At 34.4% G+C, this 21,839-nt stretch overlaps 2 protein-coding genes across 3 annotated transcripts; one reads left to right on the top strand and one right to left on the bottom strand.

Moving 5' to 3' along the window:
- The first annotated feature begins 271 nt into the window (after positions 1 to 271).
- LOC106129173 (protein-L-isoaspartate(D-aspartate) O-methyltransferase) lies at positions 272 to 5,011 on the top strand. Of its 2 annotated transcripts, XR_009657141.1 has the most exons (7): positions 272 to 483; positions 877 to 1,013; positions 1,451 to 1,676; positions 1,910 to 1,995; positions 2,501 to 2,578; positions 3,131 to 3,317; positions 3,348 to 5,011. XR_009657141.1 is itself a non-coding variant. In XM_013327663.2 (6 exons), exons 1-6 carry the CDS (start codon positions 342 to 344, stop codon positions 3,224 to 3,226), a joined length of 765 nt encoding a protein of 254 aa, XP_013183117.1. In that variant the 5' UTR covers positions 272 to 341; the 3' UTR covers positions 3,227 to 5,011. The 2 variants fall into 2 exon arrangements, 1 of the variants encoding a protein (XP_013183117.1); XM_013327663.2 differs by having other exon boundaries at positions 3,131 to 5,011.
- A 1,064-nt stretch (positions 5,012 to 6,075) lies between these two features.
- Positions 6,076 to 21,707, bottom strand: LOC106129172 (DNA repair endonuclease XPF). The gene is made up of 15 exons (XM_013327662.2): positions 21,446 to 21,707; positions 20,772 to 20,924; positions 20,242 to 20,422; positions 17,563 to 17,675; positions 16,870 to 17,035; positions 15,420 to 15,556; positions 14,160 to 14,314; positions 12,701 to 13,128; positions 12,048 to 12,359; positions 10,825 to 10,921; positions 9,732 to 9,847; positions 8,345 to 8,518; positions 7,328 to 7,468; positions 6,859 to 7,053; positions 6,076 to 6,327 (listed from the first exon to the last, which is right to left on the bottom strand). The coding sequence occupies exons 1-15, from the start codon at positions 21,565 to 21,567 to the stop codon at positions 6,160 to 6,162; spliced, it is 2,658 nt and encodes an 885-aa protein (XP_013183116.1). The 5' UTR covers positions 21,568 to 21,707; the 3' UTR covers positions 6,076 to 6,159.
- Positions 21,708 to 21,839: the final 132 nt, after the last annotated feature.

The following is a 21,839-nucleotide window of genomic DNA, read 5'->3' as shown; positions in this document are numbered from 1 at the left end:
GACATTGACAGCAATGGTGTGTACAGTACCTAGGTTAACAATTTTATATCGATACTGCAACTAAAAGGTGAGTAATTTAAAATAAGTGGAAAAAATTGTGTTATATTGTTGCAAGTCAAATGTATTTTATTTTACGGAAACTCGACTATCAATTCTATTGTTTTTACTCAAAGAATTTTATTGCTTTGTAAATTCTTTGCTTTTATCGATAGATTATCGACAGTAGACCATTGACCGTTAATGCTAAACGTCAGTGTCAATAAAGATACGATTGTCATTTGTCAAGTACAAAAACAAATCAACAAAAAATTTACCCCAATAACACGAAATAATAAAATTTCATGATCTTGAAACATTATTCTTCCAAAAAATTTGGAGCACATCCATGGCATAAGTTAAATCTTGTAATTCCTATTCTGTTGTCAACTATGGCTTGGAGAAGTCACGGAGTTAACAATGCTGATTTGGTGCGAAACCTTCGAGGTATGAATGACTGATTACGATGCCCATAAAAATGTACTTGAAGAATTTTATTTTCCATTGTTTCAGTGCAAGTGATTTATGGTCGCTTTGATCTTAAAGCTTAGTGTCTTAAAGTATGTTCTTATGTGGAGTATATTCCAATCGGACCATCATAAACTTTAGATTGGATGTCGTACAAAATATACGAAAACTATAGATTAAGCAATAAATACCGGCCATGCAAATGTTTTGAAACCAAAACCTGACAATTATCTAATCTAAGATCATGATCAAAGGCGCACCCGAAGCTCATCTCCAGAGAAATAAAACCTTTTAAATCAATTTTATGTACTAATGCATTAATTTGAGTTTTCTTCCGAACTGCCTTCTCATATTATTAAATATTACTTTTAGTGAATGGCATTATTAAATCGGATGTAGTTGAGAATGCAATGAAACAAGTGGATCGTAAAAACTATTGCCCTTATGCACCGTACCATGATTCTCCGCAATCCATTGGATATTCTGCTACCATCAGTGCTCCACACATGGTATGATTTAAAAACTGTTACACACACACACAAAAAAATTGAATTCCAAGCTTTTACAGTATTTATTGTCTTTTAGCTTAAGTAAGTTAAGTTCACTAAAGGAGTACATTACAAATAAAAACAGTACAGTACAAAGGCGGGCTTATCCCTAAGTGGGATTTATTCCAGCCAACCTGACAATAAGAGGATCATATACAAAATAGAGGCAAATACAAAATAGCTTAATTATAAAGGAAATTATTATTAGATCAAAAGTCAAGACTGCAAAAATTTTCGTTAAGTAAATGTGGCATTCTGCACATTAACATAGCATATAGTTTCCGAGTAATTTGCGTTTTTGTAAAATCAGGTGAAAATATGTCATTTTGTGATTTTTACATTCCATTTTCTTGAAACTAGTGTTTGCAATAAATATACTATTTTATTACCCCTTGCAGCATGCGCATGCCTTAGAAAGACTTAAGATGCAACTGATTCCCGGAGAGAATGCATTAGACGTTGGCTCGGGGTCGGGTTACCTGACTGCGTGTATGGCGATCATGGTCGGAGAGTCCGGGAAGGTGGTTGGCATTGAACATATACCTGAACTGGTGACCTTAGCAACAAAGAATATAAAGAATGACAACCCAAGCCTACTCACTTCGGAGAGAATTAAATTGATTGGTAAAAATTTGTCTTTTTTTGAATAAATTTATACTTTGTACTATGTATATTAAGTTTAATATAATAACAACACACAATTATGAACATCCTTAAGTATCTATGTTTGGCAGAGTTGAATTAAATTTTATGTCAAAAAAGTATGTATACTTATGTACTTCAATGTAAGAGTGTTCACATAGACAAGTGAATATACATATGTCTGAAAATAAAACTATCTATTAAAAAATTTTTAGTTGGTGATGGTCGCTTGGGATATCCGGAAGGGGCTCCGTACAACGCCATTCATGTTGGAGCGGCGGCACCTCATTTACCGCAAGCTGTAAGTATGCATTCAGTGTGGAAAATAAATAAAAAACGTCAAAACCTTTCAACTCCCTTGCGCTTCGCTTGTCTCGTCTTGACGGGGGCACTCCTGCGCGCCCCTCAGATAAATAATTTCTTTCAAGAAGTGTAATAGCATTATTTTTTAGTCTGTGTTCTCTTAAAATGCAGCCATATAGCAATTTTATGGATAGAGGTAGTTCAAAACACGACACTGTTAGTTTTGAACTGCCTTCATTAAAAAAATATGGTCACGCAAATTAGCAGTAGAAAGGATAATTTAATAAATATATATCTATGGGACAAACCTTTATCAAAGAGTCGGTTAGATAAAAGAAATATTTATTTGGTTTTGAATTTAATATGAAAGTTATAAAAAACCAAAGAAGTCTTAAACCATAATAAAATACTTCGACACATTTTTTTTAATACATAATTGCATCCTTTTTTATTCCTATTTCGTGTCGCAAGCACTTTATTCTGTAAAGCAATTATTATTTTAGTTGGTGGAGCAGCTGAAACCTGGTGGGCGTCTTATAGTTCCCGTGGGGCCAGAAGGAGGGGAGCAACATCTCACCCAGGTAGAGTTCTTATATGCGCATGTTCCTATTATATTGTTCTTATACTAACTGCACCATGAGGCTTCACTTCCGTGGATTTTGGGATGAAAAGTATACTTTATTTTTACTTATTTATTTATGTACACAAAATTATATGTACAGGAGTATTTAATACAGTTATTCTAGTACAAAGGTTCAACTTATTTATTTATATATATTTATGTTTATCAAGGAAAATACAACTTGAACTAAGGAAAAACTTAGCACAGGAGCACTACTTATTTCTGCCAGGAAGCGGCGCGCGCGCCGTTCTTCTGGGACTGCTTTCATTTATACTTTATTTATACAAAATTATTTGTATTTATTTACGCCAATCACAACGTAATAGTTGTAGATAGTTATGAATGTGAATGAAGCGAAGGAAGTGTGCAGAGATCGTGGCAAGTAGAAAGATGTAGTCTCTGCCTACCCCTCCGGGAAAAAGGCGTTATTTTATGTGTGTATGTAATTACAACGTACATTTCTTATAGATGAATTTATTATTAAGAATGAATTAATTCTAACTTTTGAAAGGTGGACAAAGCCGCTGACGGAACCACGACGGTCAAAAAGCTGATGAGTGTCATTTACGTGCCTCTGACTGACAAAGGTCACCAATACCGTGAGTGACGCTATATATCGATAGTCGTAGTGATGGTACTCGTAGTGACGGTAGCTTTCGTATACTGGCGGGATGGGGCTTGTATCGATACTTCATAATTAAAAAAAATGATTTTGTCTACTGTAAAATATTGAGTACAGAACATTAATACCGTGTGTGACGCTATATATCGATAATCATAGTGATTTTCTTGTAGTTACGATATCTTTCGTTTACTGGTGGAATGGGATTTGTAACGATACTCCATAATTTAAAAAAAGAGTTTGTCTACTGTTTATTTTATTTATTTATTTATTTTATTTTATTTGATGAAACTTTAATTTTAATATTATCACTAAATAAAGATCATCACTATTTTGAGTGACGCTGTACCTATATCGATAGTTGTAGTGATGTAATCGTAGATTCGATATCTTTTGCTTACTAGTGGGATGGCAATTGTGTAGAATATTCAAAAATAAAAAAATTGTCTGCTCCTCAATTAAATTGCTCTTTTTATTGTTACAATACTTTAAAAAAAAAAACAATAATTATGAGACGATAATATTTTTTTTTATTTTAAATTTTCACTACTTCCTTGGCAAGGGCTTGTTATTATTTTTAAATTTTGCAATACTTCATGTGCACAAATATAAATGTGTAAAACTTAGAAGAAATACTCATAAACGGAAAACAAGGCTAGGTCGTAATAATAATTAAGATAGCTTATCATATTAATAATTAACTTAAAAATATAAAACATTGCAATACAAGGAAATTGAACTAATTAATTCATAAGAATCTAACCAAAAATATTTAACTTTCGTCAATTATTTTATTAAGTAATAAAAGTATTTATTTAGTGTCAAACGCTTGTAATTTTATTTAATTTTTATTGAATTATATTTCATTGGCATCCTAATAAGTTTAAACAATAATAACATAAAATTTATAGTCCTAGAGTTTCAAGACTTTTCGTTTTTAATTAAATATAATAAAGATCCTATATATTTGTTATTGTGCATTTTCTCATTCTTGTGTTTTCATTAGGTACTAGACTAATGTCGAACCATTTGTATTATGTAATACTAAATGTATCAATTGATGTATGGATTTAACTTGTAATATCTAGCTGTAACTTATAAAATTAGCGAAACAGTTAAACTGTCATATTCACATTACGAAATAGAGTACAGATAACAGTATTTATCAACAAAATTATTTCTCAACTACCCGCAGAAAATGTAAAGCTTGTTTTTGTCATCAGCGCCATCTAGTGAAATGTAATGTCAATGAAATTTGTCATTCTGCATCAAAGTGATTGCAAAAGTCCATACATTTTTCTTTGCAAATTTGCTCTAAATACTCACTGGATGTGTATTAAAAGATGCTATTTTAGAAAGATTCTAACTTTTTACTGTGTTGCACACGATTGTTCTTAATTGTGCGTCTGGGAAATAAAAATATTGTCAAGTATGTATGTAGTTGTATCTACGGGAATAATTAAAAAAATCCTAATGGCACAACGTGCATATCAGTTGGTCGACCAGAAAAAGTAATCTGAAATAATAGGAAGATACAGAAGACATATATGAGAATTCTTAAAACCTTTGAGGTAACTCAAAATGCTGTTATCTGTAAGAACTTTCATTAAGAAATAATAATTTATTTTCATCCACGTACATTATTATTGTATATATTGTATGTGATGTAGTTGTAAGTTCATTCATATCATCATCATTAATTAGTCATGTAACTACTTTTTGTATTTAGAATAATCGGAATGTTTTTAATATATATATTATCAACTTGTGCTTACTGTCTTTCTTTTTCATAGCAACTGAACGGGATTTGCAAATCATTTGCAGGAAAAACCTTGTATTTCACAATTTTTTATTGATAGACATTATTGAGCAATACCTTTTCCTCTTTCTTCCCAGATATTTCTATCCATTGATGTCTTCTTGATCCATTTCTCACCGAAGCCATTCATCCGATTTTTGATACATGAGGGGTTAGTGCGAGTTTTACTCGATCAAACGCGTCGAGCGTGTAATCACGAATTTGTATGGAATTACATTAGTGCCATCGCGTTACCACTAGATGGCGCTGATCAAATCCCAGTCATTTTGACCCATTGAGCCTTGACAAAATTGGAGGAACCACGAGTCAATAATCCATCACCCAACTAAATACTCAGTGTTTCTCTCTTCCTTTACTCGTCTTTGGGAATCCAAGTGGTAGCTCTTAGCTTAAGGCCTGTTAGCGTACGATTGACGCAACCCTTCATTTGTTAAACTAATTTTGCGATAAGTTCGTTGCCATGACTATGCTCCATCTATCGGTTCTTAATTCCTCTATTTCAATTTCTCAAATGAGTGGGTGCGTCGGTGAATATTAGTTAACACTTTGGATTTGCAGGTGGAAAGGGGGAGTATAAATGAGGCAGGCTTATTTCGACCATACAGGTAAGTTTTTATTTTATAGAACTCGGAATAAATTGTGCAATAGAAATGCCATTTTTTATTTGGAGAATACAGGAATGACGTGTCGCATGCTGTAAAGGTGGTAAATAAATCTTGGAATAGAGATGTAATACCTATGAAAATCTCCATCTGTTGCGACTGAAAATTTAATAATACATTATATACATCTATAATGGCTCCCCATCGCTAAAAGGATGATGAGAATTACCTTTATCTAAAAATATTAAAGTAATGTTTTGAACACACTTCATTTAATTTGTTTAAGGTATGTGGCGCTAATTTCACTTTTCAAAATCACGCACAGATTATAAAATAAAACATATTTTCTTGACGTTGGCATTATTCCTATCTATAAACAGGTATTAATATTGACAGACATAAAAAAAACAAAATTTGTAAAAATAATTATAATTTATTTATTGCTGCTATATTTATCTTGAAATTTATTCACAAATTGTATCTACAAATAAATAAGTTTATGTTTGTTCCCGTTTTTTACTCCTGAAAAGTGGTTTTCCAGCATTTCTTTTTTTTCCATAAGATTTATCATCTTTGCCGGCATCCGACGGTTTTGCCTCTATATGTAAAATAGAGTAAAGAGTATCTGCCTCGTTTTTATTTTCAGTTATCTTCGCTATCTCTTCCTGCAACAATGTAATGTTTATTGACCGAGCGAGCGGGGTATAGTATTGAACTTGAAGCCACATTTTTTATTGTGTGTATGTGTGTTTGTAAAGCGATAACTTTTGAACTGCTGGTCTAATTTTGATGAAATTTTAAAGGTCTATATATCTGTCAATAGCATTCTAAAATTCGCAGGGCTAATTGTGGCTTTTCAGTCGTTTCAAGACTGTTAGCGTAGTCACGCCTATATCCCTTACTGGGTAGACAGAGCCAACAGTCTTGAATAGACTTAAAGGCCACGTTCAGCTGTTTGGGTTAATGATAGAATTGAGATTCAAATATTGAAAGGTTGCTAGCCCATCGCCTAAGAGTCCCAAGTTCATAAGCCTATCCTTTGGTCGCCTTTTACGATATCCATGGGATAGAGATGGAGTGATACTATGCTTCTTCTTCTTTTCGCTTTAGAAAATTTGTAGCACATAAGCGAGAAAAGTCTTGAGCCAGCAATATGAGGACAGAGTCTCGTGCAAAAGCGTATTAAGCTTACGGACCTTGCTCAAAGTAATAAGATGATCCAACGACACCCCTCTATTCATGATTCTCGTTATATTCTTAGAAGTGACTCCGGGCAGTTTCTGAACGAAATCGTGTACGGATATGTTGTATCGCTCGTAGTGCATATCTTCGGCGGTGTGGTCGCCGCTTAAGGCTAAAGCTTCGGCTATGTTCGGGTTTTTTCTATTTTGCTGTAAGAAATAAAAAAAAGATTATTTAGTTTCAAAAGTGACTTACAGAGAAGGTACAACCAAAAACACTGACTAGGGGAGCAATAACAGTGCGTGAATCCGGCTCGAAGGACCAATTTTATGGTCCTTCAAGCCGGATTTGAACCATACACATTGAGGATTATAATATCTTGAGTTTGTCATAGTATTATGTGCTAACGTACATTTTGAAGGACCTAAATGTATGGTCCTTCGAGCCAGATCTGAAGCAGTTCAATTGACATATAAGTCTTACCTTGAGTTCGTAAAACAGTTCCGCGGTGGCGTAAGGGCTTGGAGACCAGACCAGTTTGAGTCTTGGGAAGTGAATCGTGAGCAGCTGTAACTTCTGCTGGACGTCCGCGCCAGACATGTCCGAGGAAACGACTAGATGGCCCTGGAAACAAAATCTAAATATATAATAGAGGACACTAACTGACTGATTGATTTACATAATATTAACACATAGCCTAAATCACTGGTTTAATTAGGTTCCTTGTTTTGACACAGTGCTTAGAAATAATGTAAGGATACGTGTGTTGTAGAAACTTTGGCTATTATCAAGCAGGTATACATACAGGCTGCTAAAATGAGAAATTGATTCGGTGTTGCTTCTGAGCCTAAGATTTACTAATTTATACTTCAATTGTTCTGAAAAGGTGGACTGTTTGATTAGATGAAATAAAATTGGTTATTATTATGATAATATGATATAACCAATGAACAGTCGAATTGAAATATTTGAAGTTAGTGACAGACAATTTTCCCAACCCTTAGTTAGGCCAGTATACGAAAGTAATTCGATCTCATACAACCACTGACTCAATAAATAAATATATACTGGACAAATTACACTGATTGAGTTAGCCTCGAAGTAAGTTCGAGATTTGTGTTTCAAGATACTAACTCAACGACACTATATTTTATAATAAAAACTTATACAAATAAACATCCAAGTCCCAGGCCAATCAGATAAAGTTAAGTTCTTTTCTCATTGTGCCCTGACCGGGATTCGAAATCGGGACCTCCGGTGTCACAGACAAGCGTACTACCGCTGCGCCACAGAGGCCGTCTATGCAGCCCAATGTACTAAATATCACAGAAGACAAGCAAATTCGCGAGTCGTTGAACCTCTTAATATTCTTGCGTTGTCATAGATCCTTTGTCTTGTCAAATTGTATCATAATTTCTAAATGAGTCTTTTTATCAAAGATACAATGACCAAATCTATATACAGTTTACTCAAGCAAGTTACAAAGGGTATGCCACTGACCTGTAAATTGAAAGGCTTGTTCTGATCGAACTCTATGAGCAGTATGGGCCGGCTGTAGTTCCTGCACATCTGCGTGCACTGCGTATAGAGGCGGCCGGAGTTCAATGACCCGATCAGGTCGGATATGGACTTGCGTTCGACGCATATATCCGGGGTCAGGATGTAATCGCCAATCTATTGTGTGGAAAATTTGTTTCACAATTGGATAAAGAAATATATACGGGACAAATTACACTGCAATCAGGCTAACTCAATAGTTAGCCTCGTAGTATGTTCGAGACTTGTGTTACGAGATGCTAACTCAACGATACTATATTTTACAATAAATACTTATATAAACGATAAACATCCAAGACCCAGGCCAATCAGAAAAAGTTCTTTTCTCATCGTGCCCTGGTCGGGATTCGAACCCGGAACCTCCGGTGTCACAGACAAACGTACTGCCGTTGCGCCACGAGGCCGTCAACCGTTGAATGGCCGCAGGTCGGGAGATTTTTTCTCATAATCAATACTAATACGAGAACATATTATAAATGTGAAAGTATGTCCTTTTCAGTCTTTCAATTCAAGTCAAAACTGTTAACGTTGTATAGCACAAGCAAGAAATTAAAAGAAAGACACTGTCATGTCACAATATTTATTATATATACACTACAGTATTAAAAAATAATTAAATCTATCGTGTGCTACTCGGGCAGGTAACAATTCTCGGATTTTTTTGTTTTTTTTCTAAAACCACTGAACACATCTCCATGAAATTTTGCGACGTTCGCGACATTTCACGTGGGCAAAGTCACGTTAACAAACTAATTTTTAAATTGGCAAATCTGGTATTAAAAAATATTTCGTTTTATCCTACTGTGGATGATATCATTCCTATGAAAAGTATTTATTGACGTGACAACGTCTTATAATCCGATTGAGCCGACTGCACGCACGAAAAAACATGACTCACGCGGCGTTACCTCGCTCTGAGGCGTTCCATATAAGGCTTGAAGTGCAAGCGAGAGCGCGGAACGAGCGACAAAGATGCACAATCGGCCTTCGCGTTCGGCAGCGTTCGACATTCCGTCTCTCTCCTACTTGAGTGAGCGATGCGTCTGAGTGGACATACTACCATTCCATCAGTATTTATTTATTTAGGTACACCAACAGGTTACATGAAATAAATTTAGGAGTAACATTCAATTTATGTGCTAGCATGCAACCCAATTACAGGTGAACACAACTTTCAAGCAAACAGGCGAGTGTTATTTATTATTATTATTAAAATCAGGTAACAAAAAGGTATTAAAGTATTACCTTAAGACGTTGTCACGTTCAACTATCGTCAGTAAACCGACTTTACACACACCGATTTTTTTTTCTTAAACAAATGACAGCTCACCGCTATAGTTACAGGTTCAATGGTGACCCCCTTCTTGTGCAACAGGGCGGGGAGGTCAGAGCGGAACTCCCGCATGTCCACTATCACCATCGGCTTCTCCTTCTGGCCTTGACCTCCTTAATCAGAAATAGTTTAGGAGATAAATAGGTCATGTTCTTACGGTAGTTATCAACGTTTAAGGGTTTCTTAGTAAACAAGGATTGCCGTGTGGTTTCCGGCACTTAAGAATAGAACCGCTCTATATCTTTCCCATGGATGTCGTAAAAGGCGGCTAAGGGATAGGTTAATAAACTTGGGATTCCTCTTCTTGGCGATGGGCTCGCAACCTGTCACTATTTGTATCTCAATGCCTTCATACAGCTGAACGTGTATTTACAGTCTTTTCAGGACTTAGCGTTTCAGGTATGTATGTAGTAAACTAGGAAGGGTACCGGTTAAGCGCCGGTGGTTGAATCTCTAAGATGCCTGGTTAAAATGCATGATGCGCAATAATGGCACAGGTTCATATCCCACAGCGGCCATGTACCAATGACCATTTTAAAAGCTATGTATCTACATTAGTTTGAATACTAACCGATGGTCTTACGGCGAGGAAAACATCGTGAGAAAACCTGCACATTCAAACAAATGGATGTGTAATCATGATGCAATACGGGTTAGGTTCCCCTGCAAAGGTTGCGGAGGTCAGACGGGAGTCGCTTCGTGTAAAAACCTGACCAGGACCATCGCCAGGACAAAGAATATTATTTTTTTAAATTTTCTATAAATCTTTACTTATATTATAAAGCTGAAGAGTTTGTTTGTTTGAACGCGCTAATCTCAGGAACTGGTTTGAGTTGAAAAATACTTTTTTGTTAAATAGACCATTTATCGAGTAAGGCTTTAGGCTAGATAACATAATTTATAAAGAGCAAAGAAATAATGGAATATGTGAAAAAAAAAACGGGCAAAATTATTCATCCTTGAGGGCTCCAATGATGCCCAAAATAACTATTCCACACGGACGAAGTCGCGGGCACAGCTAGTGTGATCTAAAAATAAAAAATTCCCAAAACTTTGAAGAGTTCTAAAGCTGATATTAAACAATAATTACCTGCTTTCCTCGTGTCTACATTCTCGTCTTCCTCCTCCACGTTCAGATTGAAATATTCATCAGTTTTACCATCCTGGTATGACGGTACTACCATTACCTGCAATACGTATTTTTGTTTGTTTGTTTGTAACAACTTTATTACACAGATACAAGATATACAACAAAGTTATAAAAATAAATAAATCACTTAAATTATGGAAAGTCTAGGTGTGCACTAAGAGAGGAGTTCGCGGGAACAGAAATTAACTTTTAAAATTTATAACTAATTTTTTTATGAAACTTTAAACAAAATTGCCATACCCGTATTTTTTTATTCTTTGATTTGAGGTCGTTAACATATCAAATTTAATGTTTGAAATTTGACTCATTCTAAAAGGACGTTACAACGCAATGACGTCATCTGTATGAGCTTATAGTGTATATAACTATATTACGTTTTCTGTCTTTAAAAAAAAAACTAAATGGCATTATTGATACTGACAGCAGGTGTTTTATATTCAGATAATTAAGTTATTGAGTTGTTAATTCATTTTCACTTTTTGTTATTTTAAAATGTCGGTAAAAAAGGTAATGTTTATGCTTGCCAATGTTATTTTCCCTGACAATTGATAGATAAAAATACTTTCAGTTGATAAATTAGCAGCTAGCAGCCGCAGATTTCGATATGTAACTAACTTCTCTTCGTCATAGAGATGACGTCACAGCTCTAATATTGGATTTTATTGTCTCAAAAATAAATCATCCATAAAAAACATTAATAGAATTTTTTTGGATTTTTTTTTTGAGAAAATTTTTGATCGGAAATATTAAAATGGAGAAATGGTTATTTTTGTTTGCGGTCTTAAAAAAAAAATGTTGTTAATTATGGTGTTTTTTTCGTTATAACGTCGTTATCGGTGCCGTGTGGTTCCCGGCACCAATAATAAAAAGAATAGGACAACTCCATCTCTTTCCCATGGATGTCGTAAAAGGCGACTATGGGATTGGCTTATAAACTTGGGATTCTTCTTTTAGGCGATGGGCTAGCAACCTGTCACTGTTTGAGTCACAATTTAAGCCGAACAGCTGAGCGTGGATATTCAGTCTTTTCAAGACTGTTGGCTCTGTCTACCCCGCGAGGGATATAGACGTGATGATATGTATGTATGTTTTCGTTATACGCGGGCAAAACCGCGGGCGTCTTCTTATGAATAAATGAAAATAAACTTGTAAACAATACGCACGCTTTTAGTTTCGATGAGCAGCTCAAACGCCTGCTTCTCTCTCTTCAGCGAGGTCAAGTACGCCTGCTCCTCCACGGTCCTGTCGTGAATCATCAAGTACACTTTACATGCCGTTTCATGCCCCCCCTTCCGGCACTCGGACAGCTCTATTTGACGCACGGCGGACACGTCACTGTGGTATAATACGATGTAGTCGGGTTTCAAAGTTTGCAAAGTATGAGTAAGGGAGAAATTGTTGCCGTTCTCTTTGAATGTTTGTATGAAAATCAACGGTTTTTCGGTTTCGATTTGGGTGATGTCTAAGTTTTCCATCTGCGAACAAAATACACATACTATAAGCCCTTTTATTTTTACCTTAAGGGATATGCAACCACAAATTTCAAAGAATTAAGAATTCAAAAATTTTTATTCATTATCATGGGATAATTCATATCAATTAATAATTGTCATATCTTTTGGTTTCACAACATTGGTTGACGTAAAATAAATTACTTAAAATTCTATCATCAAGCCAAACAGCTGAACGTGGCCTTTCAGCCTTTACAAGACTGTTAGCTCTGTCTACCCCGCAAAGGATATAGACGTGATAATATGTATGTATGTATGTTAACAATAACATTAAAATAAAAAACAGAGTTAACAAAAAAACATACCTGAGACAAAGATTCGAATACACTATCATTTTGTGGCTCTCTCTTCTTACATTCAGGTACTTGTGTCAACGTCAACACATAATTCGACTTCGCATCATCGAACGCGTCATCATCATCATCATTCTCCGCATCAGTCACGTCCGCCTTCTCTTTAGCCTTGACAGAGTCTGGCGGCTTCAACTTTTTGTATTTCGAAGACAAAGTGTTCACAGTCAAATCTCTTCTGAACGCCATGTAAAATAAGTACTTGTTACCACCCATTGTCAAATAGTGGTTTAGTTGAGAACAAGTTCTGCCGTCTTGACACAGTATGAGTATTTTGGTATTGTTCAAGTTACCATTATTCTTTTTCTTAACTTCTTCTGGTATTTCGTTGGCTAGCAAATCGCTGAGGCATTTCCATTTAGGCGATGGTTCTGGGTCGAATTCTAAAATAGGATAGATAGATAAGTAGATAGATGAATATTCTAAACCTAATGCATTTTTGTATCTCATTACCTGTGTTTTTTTTCTGTTTTTCTTTTTCTTATGGTGCAATAAAGAGTCTATCTATTTATCTAGATAGACTCTTAATATATAAAGAATAAAGAGTATATCTTAAGAATAAAGACTCTATCTATCTATCTATCTAGCTAGATAGACTCTTTTTTGCACCATAAGAAAAAAAGAAAAACAGAAAAAAAAACACAGGTAAGGAGGTACAAAGGCTTGGATTAGGTTTAGAATATTCATCATTAGAATAGAATAGATGTATTTTCAAAATTGGTACAATGTATTATTACTTATCATTCTGATATTAGTATCGGTTGCGGCTTCAATGTTCTAGTGGGGAACTCTAATTCAAGCAAATGAGAAATAATCCAAAAATTAAAAACACAATTGTAAATTAAAAAGAAGTTTACGATGAAAAAATGCAAAACGCAGTGTCCTGCTGCGTTAAGTGCATGACGTCACGCAAACAAAATGATTTTTTTTAATGAAAACATTATAAAGCTTTTCCTACAGATAAAGAAAAAAAGGTCGTTTTAAAATACAGTTTTACTTTAAAAAAATATATATATGGAAAATACCTATCTATATTAATATTATAAAGCTAAGAATTTGTTTGTTTGAAAGCGCTAATCTCAAGTACTTCTGGTTCGAATAGAAAAAATATTTTTGCGTTGAATAGACCATTTATCGAGGAAGGCTTTAGGCTGTATAACATCACGCTGCATCTATAAAGAGCAAAAAAATAATGGAAAATGTGAAAAAAAAGGGGGGAAATTATTAATCCTTGAGGGCTACAATGATGCCCAAAACAACTACACCACGCGGACGAAATCGCGGGCACAGCTAGTGTATTATAAAAAGAACTCAGCCAATAGTGCAAGCAGAGACGCATTTAAAAACTAGCGAGATAAAAGACAATATATACCATTCTTGTGATTATACTAGCAAAATAAAAAACAATATATACCATTTTTGTGATTATACACTCTTGCCTTGGCCGCCCTGAAGAGGTGTTCAGCGGAGTCCAGTAGGATCCAACCGGAATTCATTTTGGCGTACTCCGGACTGCGATACTTTGATACTAACGCGTAGAACGATACAGAGTCATCGTGAATCAAATTGCTGAAAATTACTAGTAATTTATGTGATCTTAAATTAAATATTTTTTAATTCTATTATATTCTAAACATGTCCAAAAATAGTAAGATAGTCATGAATACATACATAAATGTAATCACGTCTATATCCCTTGCGGGGAAGACAGAGTTAACAGTCTTGAAAAGACTGATAGGTCATGTTCAGTTGTTTTGCTTAAAGATAGAATTGAGATTCTAATAGTGGCAGGTTGCTAGCCCTATCCCTTACTCGCCTTTTATGAAATCCATGGGAACGAGATGGAGTGGTCCTATTCTGTTTTTTTATTGGTGCCGAGAAACAAACAGCGCTAAACTAATTAAATAAACTTAGATAAATACTCAGTTCGTTAGCGAATCTATCAAAACCTTTCAAGACGTATACGACCTTTAGCAATGAACGTAGAAGCAAAAATAAGTAAGAAGAACACGAACAAGAAGAAGAAATATAAAGTACAATAAAGAGATAGCTAGATAAAACTCTTTATTGCACCATAACAGTAAAACATACAAAACAGCACATAACAGACATAGATGGTACAAAGGCGGACTTATCGCTAATGCAATCTCTTCCAGTCAACCTTTGGGTGGAAGGAAACCAAACAGGAGATTGGCGTTGGCGCAGAGCAAGATAAAGCGCCCGATTGTATCATATGATTAATTATTATCTATGAGTGTCAATGTGCCGAATAGGACCACTCCATATCTTTCCCATGGATGTCGTAAAAGGTGACTAAGGGATAGGCTTACAAACTTGGAATTCTTTTTTAGGCGATGGGCTAGCAACCTGTCACTAGTTGAATCTCAATTCTATCGTTAAGCCTAATAGCTGAACGTGGCCATTCAGTCTTTTCAAGACTGTTGGCTCTGTCTACCCCGCAAGGGATATAGACGTGACCATATGTATGTATGAGTGTCAATGTCATTGTCAAGAGAGATAGACTAACAGTTTGTAACGGACATACAATAAAACAGTTTTGTGATGGCGTCATCATGCAACCGAAGCTCGAATGTGTTTTATTTCATAAATTCCTATATGAAACACCGTTAAAAAATCCAACAAAATCATCAACAAACAAACAATTGTACCTTACATGATCATACTCCTAAGAACTTTCAGATCCTGAATGTATTCCTTTGTTCTCGTGCTGAGCTGATGCCACACACAGTCCAACTGAGATTGTAATATTTTGTGGAACTTCTTCGTCATACAATTCTCTGTAGTTATTTCCTGAAATAATGTGAAAATATATAAACACTAGAGGCCGCCCGCGACTTCGTCCGCATGGAAACCCTATCAATCCCGCGGGAACTCTGGCATAAAAAGTAGCCTATGTGTTATTCTGGGTCTTCAGCTACCTACATACCAAATTTCATGGTAATCGGCTCAGTAGTTTTTGCGTGAAAGAGTAACAAACATCCATACATCCATAAAAACTTTCGCCTTTATAATAGTAGTAGGATATCTACTTCTGGTAACTTAGTACTTTGGGTAAGGTCGGAGTGGGAAGACCTAGACGAACGTATCTTGATCAAATTAAGGACGTCCTGGTAAAGGGTCAGGTCAAAAGTACACGAAACCGCCGAGCTTGCATGAAGAGAGTTATGAATGCGGATGAAGCGAAGGAAGTATGCAGAGATCGTGGCAAGTGGAAAGAGGTAGTCTCTGCCTACCCCTCCGGGAAAGAGGCGTGATTTTATGTATGTATGTATATCTACTTCTGGCAACACTACTAACATATGCTACTAGCTTTCGATTTACAAAATGTGAGAGAACTGAACAATACAGGGTGTCTAGTAAATCTTGTAGCATACTAAAATTCACTCAGTTTCTGATTCTCGTTCCAAATAATCAACTTGCCACTTTTTACTTAATTGTCTTGTTACTTTATTGTTTGCCGGTAGACTGGTAGAGATCCTTTCATGAGATAAGTCCGCTATTGCAAGTGATTTATTTCTTTTATAACTATGTACTATATTTTTATAACTGTATATATTTATGCGCAATAAAATTATTTAGAAAAAATATGAACCTAAAATTTTACCTATTATCCTACAAAAACAAGGAGTGGGGGAAACCACACGGGCGGCGTTAATTCAAACGACAAGTCTCTAGCGTGGCGGCCGCTTTGTGTGCAAACATTCTGAGATTGTGCGCTATTTTGTTATTTTTATATTTATAGAATTAAGCGTGTTCATGATTTACAATTTCCAACAAAAAAAATATATATATACAACGCAATTTACTAGACACCCTGTATATTTACTAGTATTGAATCAAGTTATGTCAACAGTTTTTTGCTGATGTACAATAGATTCATATGAATAAACATGCAAATTATCACACCTTTTTCCCGGAAGGGTAGGCAGAGTCTAACTTAGTGCTTGCCACGACCCTAGCATACTTACTTATTTCGCTATACATATATAACACAATTGTGTAATTGTAAATCTTTAAGTCAGCAATAAAGGCTTTTGAAATTTGAAATTGAAATTAAATAGGTACATTAACTCATTGATTTAGATATGTATGTCATCGCTTACCCTCATATCCAGGGTTCTGTTGACAGTTTTGAGCTGCCTTACTGTATAGTTCATAATATCCAGAAGGCAGGTTTGAATCTGATCCATGTTGGAAGTCAGGTCTACATGCAACTCTATTACTGGCGGCTGGCGACATTTCAGATCTTGAATTATGACGCCATGGAATCTGTTATATGGAAAATAATGATGAATGTGTTGAATTTGTCGGCAAATTGTGGTATATTTTACGAGTAGAAAGTGTGGTGTAGTGGTCATATAGAAGCTTTAACAGATACCAAGCTTTGTAGACAAACCAAGACCTTTAGACACGATACCATTGATTCAGTGTGCAATCTGCAGCTCGCGTGTTAGAACAGGGCTCCTTCTAGAGAAGTAGTAACAGGGATTAGCGCCACGACTACTAAGTAAGATTCTTATTTGCTTAAAAAAAAAATAAAAAAAAAATAAACTGACTTTAAAATACACTAAAAAAATAAAAATAAATTGAAAATGGAATCGACAATACATTTATTTCTGGAACTGATGTCCCCGCGCGCGTAACGCCATAAAGTAGGTATTCTATTCAGTAATTGTCACATAAATTTAGTATGTATACTTTTTTTAACAGACACTCGACCTTAAAAATTTATGTGGGAATTGGAACCTGCTCCGTTTTTTTTTTTTTGGGAGTTCGTTAAAAAAGTTTATTATCACCTTGGCCACAAGAACAGTTCAGTCACAAACAGCGCCCTCATCACTTTTTCAACTTGGTGATACCCAAATGTGAAAGATATTGGGGAATTTGAAAATGCTTTGATGAATCCTGTCTGTAAATAAAAATAATGTCGATCAGATATTTTTTCAATTTCAGACAATATGTTTTTAGTTTCACACTTGGGATACGTTTGAAATTATTTTTTATTCTCACTAGCCTTTTATTGTAGCTTTGCCCTCGTGAAAAGTATACTATGTTGTTCTCCATACTCAATAATATATATCAGTTCAGTGGTTTTGACGTGAAAGACAGACACACAAACACATTTATAATAATAGTTTAAAAAAAACTAAAAAACTACGCTTTATTGCTAATCAAACTAAAAAATAGAAAATAAAATTTAAAGACAAAGGAATTATAAAACAGTAGTAGCAAGTCGAACAATCGGTTATAGTCAATTACCTCCGATTAAAATTATAACAAAATTAAATTTATAAACAAAACAATTGAAATCTGAGTAAAAAGCGTGGGGTGCCTGATGTAGTAAATATTAAAATCATTCTATTAGCATATATTTATGACAAGAGAGTTATGAAAATGAAGTAAAATGCACCCCACGCTTTTTACTCTGATTTAAATTGTTTTGTTTATAAATTTAATTTTGTTATAATTTTAATCGGAGGTAATTGACTATAACCGATTGTTCGACTTGCTACTACTGTTTTATAATTCCTTTGTCTTTAAATTTTATTTTCTATTTTTTAGTTTGATTAGCAATAAAGCGTAGTTTTTTAGTTTTTTTTAAACTATTATTTATTTTCTATTTTTTAGTTTGATTAGCAATAAAACGCCTAGTATTATTTTTTGGTAGAAGTGTTAACTTCCTACTACTTCTACTACGCTGTATAACTATCTTACTAGAAATGACTTTCGCAACCATGCGCCCATCGCCGGAGGTTTTCACAACTAACTTTCTTAAAGTTATATGTGGCCTGATTGGATTAAATCTCATAATATTCTCATCATCATGATTCTTTTTTAGGCGATGGGCTAGCAACCTGTCACTATTTGAATCTCAATTCTATCTTAAAGCCCAATAGCTGAAGGTGGCCTATCAGTCTTTACAAGACTGTTGGCTCTGTCTACCCCGCAAGGGATATAGACGTGATTATATGTATGCATGTATGTATGATGATTGTTAAACCCAGTTGAAAAGAATTTTATAGTGATAAATCACTGTTAATAATATTTTTGACTATCCAGCAAACATAACAATTTTCGATTGTGGCCTTGCCAGGAATCAAACCACAAGATTAAGAGGCAGATTGCTACAGGAACAAAAATATTTCAAACATACCTCCACTGCCTTTACAACCAGGAACGCAACAATGTTTATCTGAAGACATCGTGGCACTTTTGTAGTAAAATCTGTCTTTCACAAAAACAAACACAAACTTGGGACTCCTATCTCAAATAATCAGGTACTTTTTACAGGAGTCCTATCTCAAAATATCTGCACAACACAGTGAACACAGTCAGAGTCCAATCTCAGATGATAAAATCACACGAATATCCGGAAGAACAAAGCTCGACTCAACGGAAGATTCCAAACTCCAAATAACGACAAGTTATCAGCACAAAACAAAGTGCAAATAGGTAAATACACAGGCACCGGTAAAAAAACAGAAAGAAAGTTTACAGGTGTTAGAATCGAATTCAAAACTTACTGCAAAACTTATTTTACATAAATAAACAAACTGTCACTCATTTTCCAAGCGAGTATTACAGTGTTGCTATTATAAATATGCAAAAGTTACATAATGTTAATTCAAGAATCGCATTAATATGTTAAATACGTATTAAATATCGCAAAGTTCTGTAGGTAGTAACTTTATTCTTGTATTGTTGTAAATTTAGTTGTTCAATTTTCATTTATTACTTTTGTTTTATTACTTATATATTTTTTATTGTTTTAAAATATTCTACTAATTCTACTATTGTTTCTAATGGTAATTCTAAATAGAGCGATGCGATGAAATAAAAAAGCCTCAGGTTAATAGTAACATTATATGGAAATATATTACATCTCTTTTTGGACTCCTTATGCGTCAGAACTTCTTGGTTTCTTGTATGGAGATTACTGGCACTGGTGCTATCTCTGTCTCTCTTACTCTCATACGAAGGATCTAAAAATGAATTTATTAATCCTGGCAGTTTTAATAAGGATAATGAGAAACTCTTATCAAAATATTGCATTGTCATCGGTCCTTGATACGTGTGCAAAGTTTCAAGTTGATCAGACGTTTAGAAATCAGTGAAAATTAAGCTCAAAGATTCCGTTACATACATACATACATACATACATACATACAACCCAAGCTAATAAAAGCGTAGTAAAAATAGTATTGATTCACTTGCTCTAAACACATTTTTAATAGATATTTTCAGTACTTTTTCACTACCTAAGACTTCATACATGCATTAGTTCTTTCCTCCTATTTTCGTCCTTATTTTTCCTTCTAGGTACCTATAATTGCTTAAACCTTACATTTAGTTAAGGAAGTTACCATGGAACTCTTTAATGCAATAATAGAGGTGAATTCAGCTAGGTTTATATGATGTTGACTGTACAACAGTTTATACAGTTAACACTAATAATTCCATAACCATGACTTTACCTTATTGCTTTGCCTATAAAGTCTTAGAGCAAATGCTTCTTGACATGACTCCAAAACTGTGTGTGCTCTGAGAACTATAATACCGGTGATGTGGGATATTGGCACTCTTTTCTTCAGTAAGTCCACTACCAGAATCCTTGTGGACACAAAATGGACTCCGCCCTCCAGATAGGCTTTTTCTCTGAAAATATTATTAGTGTTTAGTTTTAAATTAACTCAAAAGGAAATGTCTGATAATTTTATATACTTACCAACTTTTTAATGAGACAAGTTTATAAAAAAAATATTCAAATATCTATTTAATAAAAAATATTCAAAGAACTACTGTACAGTTTTAGATGATAATTGATATATAAAGAGAGAAAAAGCCTTAGGAGTAACATTGGCTACTTTATTCTGAAAATTAATGCTGGTGAAAACCCATGTGCAACTAGTTGTAGAGTAAAAATAGAAGTTCAGTAAAAAACATACACCATGTAGGTAAATACATAATAATAAATTCACATTTATCTGGTTTTAATTGTTCTTACCTTTCAGAACCAAGGTTAGGTAATGGCACCAGGCTGAACTGATCAGTGAAATATTTCTCCTCATGGTCGCTGCTGTTTAATACCAGAACTAAGTTTTCAGGGTCTTTATACACCCATAGCAAATTAGACAAAATGTTGTTGTAGCTCATACCTCTGCAATATTAAAATAATATTTACAAAAAAAATTTCGATTTAATTTCCTGTTTACCTTTTATTATATAGATACACTTTTAGCGTAATAGAAAGTCAGATATAAAAAATTACAATTTTAACATACATACATCTCTTTATGAATGATATATTACAATTAATATAACATACATACATAAAATCACGCCTTTTCCCAGTGTGGTAGGCAGAGACTACATCTTACCACTTGCCAAGATCTCTGCATACTTCCTTTGCTACATCTGCATTCATAACTCTCTTCATGCAAGCTCTGATTAATATAATTCATTACATTTACTATTCTGATTTTTCTTCTGTAATCTATCAGGTTATGGGCCCAGTTCCAAAATCGTAATTAATTTCTAGGCAGGCCTATGCCTAGAAATTAATTTGAATGAAATTGAAAATTGGCTAACTTGGGCTTATAATTTATTTCAAACTTTATAGTTAAAATTAAAGTTATGGCAACTGGGCAGAAAACCAAAGAGCACAGTAATTTTACTTACTTGGCCATAATAAGTAGAGAATCCTTCTCAAACACATCAATAAATATTTGTTTTTCAAATGTTAATAACGGATATTTATAATCCTTATTCACAGGCAAGGTAGCTGTTTCATTATTATCCATGGCTAAAATAAATAAAAGATTTTCTTTCTTTCCTGCGCTAAGACAAAAACTGCTTTCAAACCATTGATAAATTCTTTCACAAGCTGAAAAATTCAACTGTTATGAAAGAAAACACTGAACCTGCGAATGTGATGATTGTGAATAAGTTCTGGATTTGTTTTGGCATTAACTTACTGACATTGACAACTATTGTTATTTTTTCATCCTTCGTTGGGCTGGAATAAAAACATTGCATTGCATTTTTTATTCGTTCCTTCCTATATTTCGATTGG

Source organism: Amyelois transitella, chromosome 14 (assembly GCF_032362555.1).
Source record: "Amyelois transitella isolate CPQ chromosome 14, ilAmyTran1.1, whole genome shotgun sequence".
NCBI lineage: Eukaryota > Metazoa > Arthropoda > Insecta > Lepidoptera > Pyralidae > Amyelois > Amyelois transitella.
This window is presented reverse-complemented; position numbering and strand designations above follow the sequence as displayed.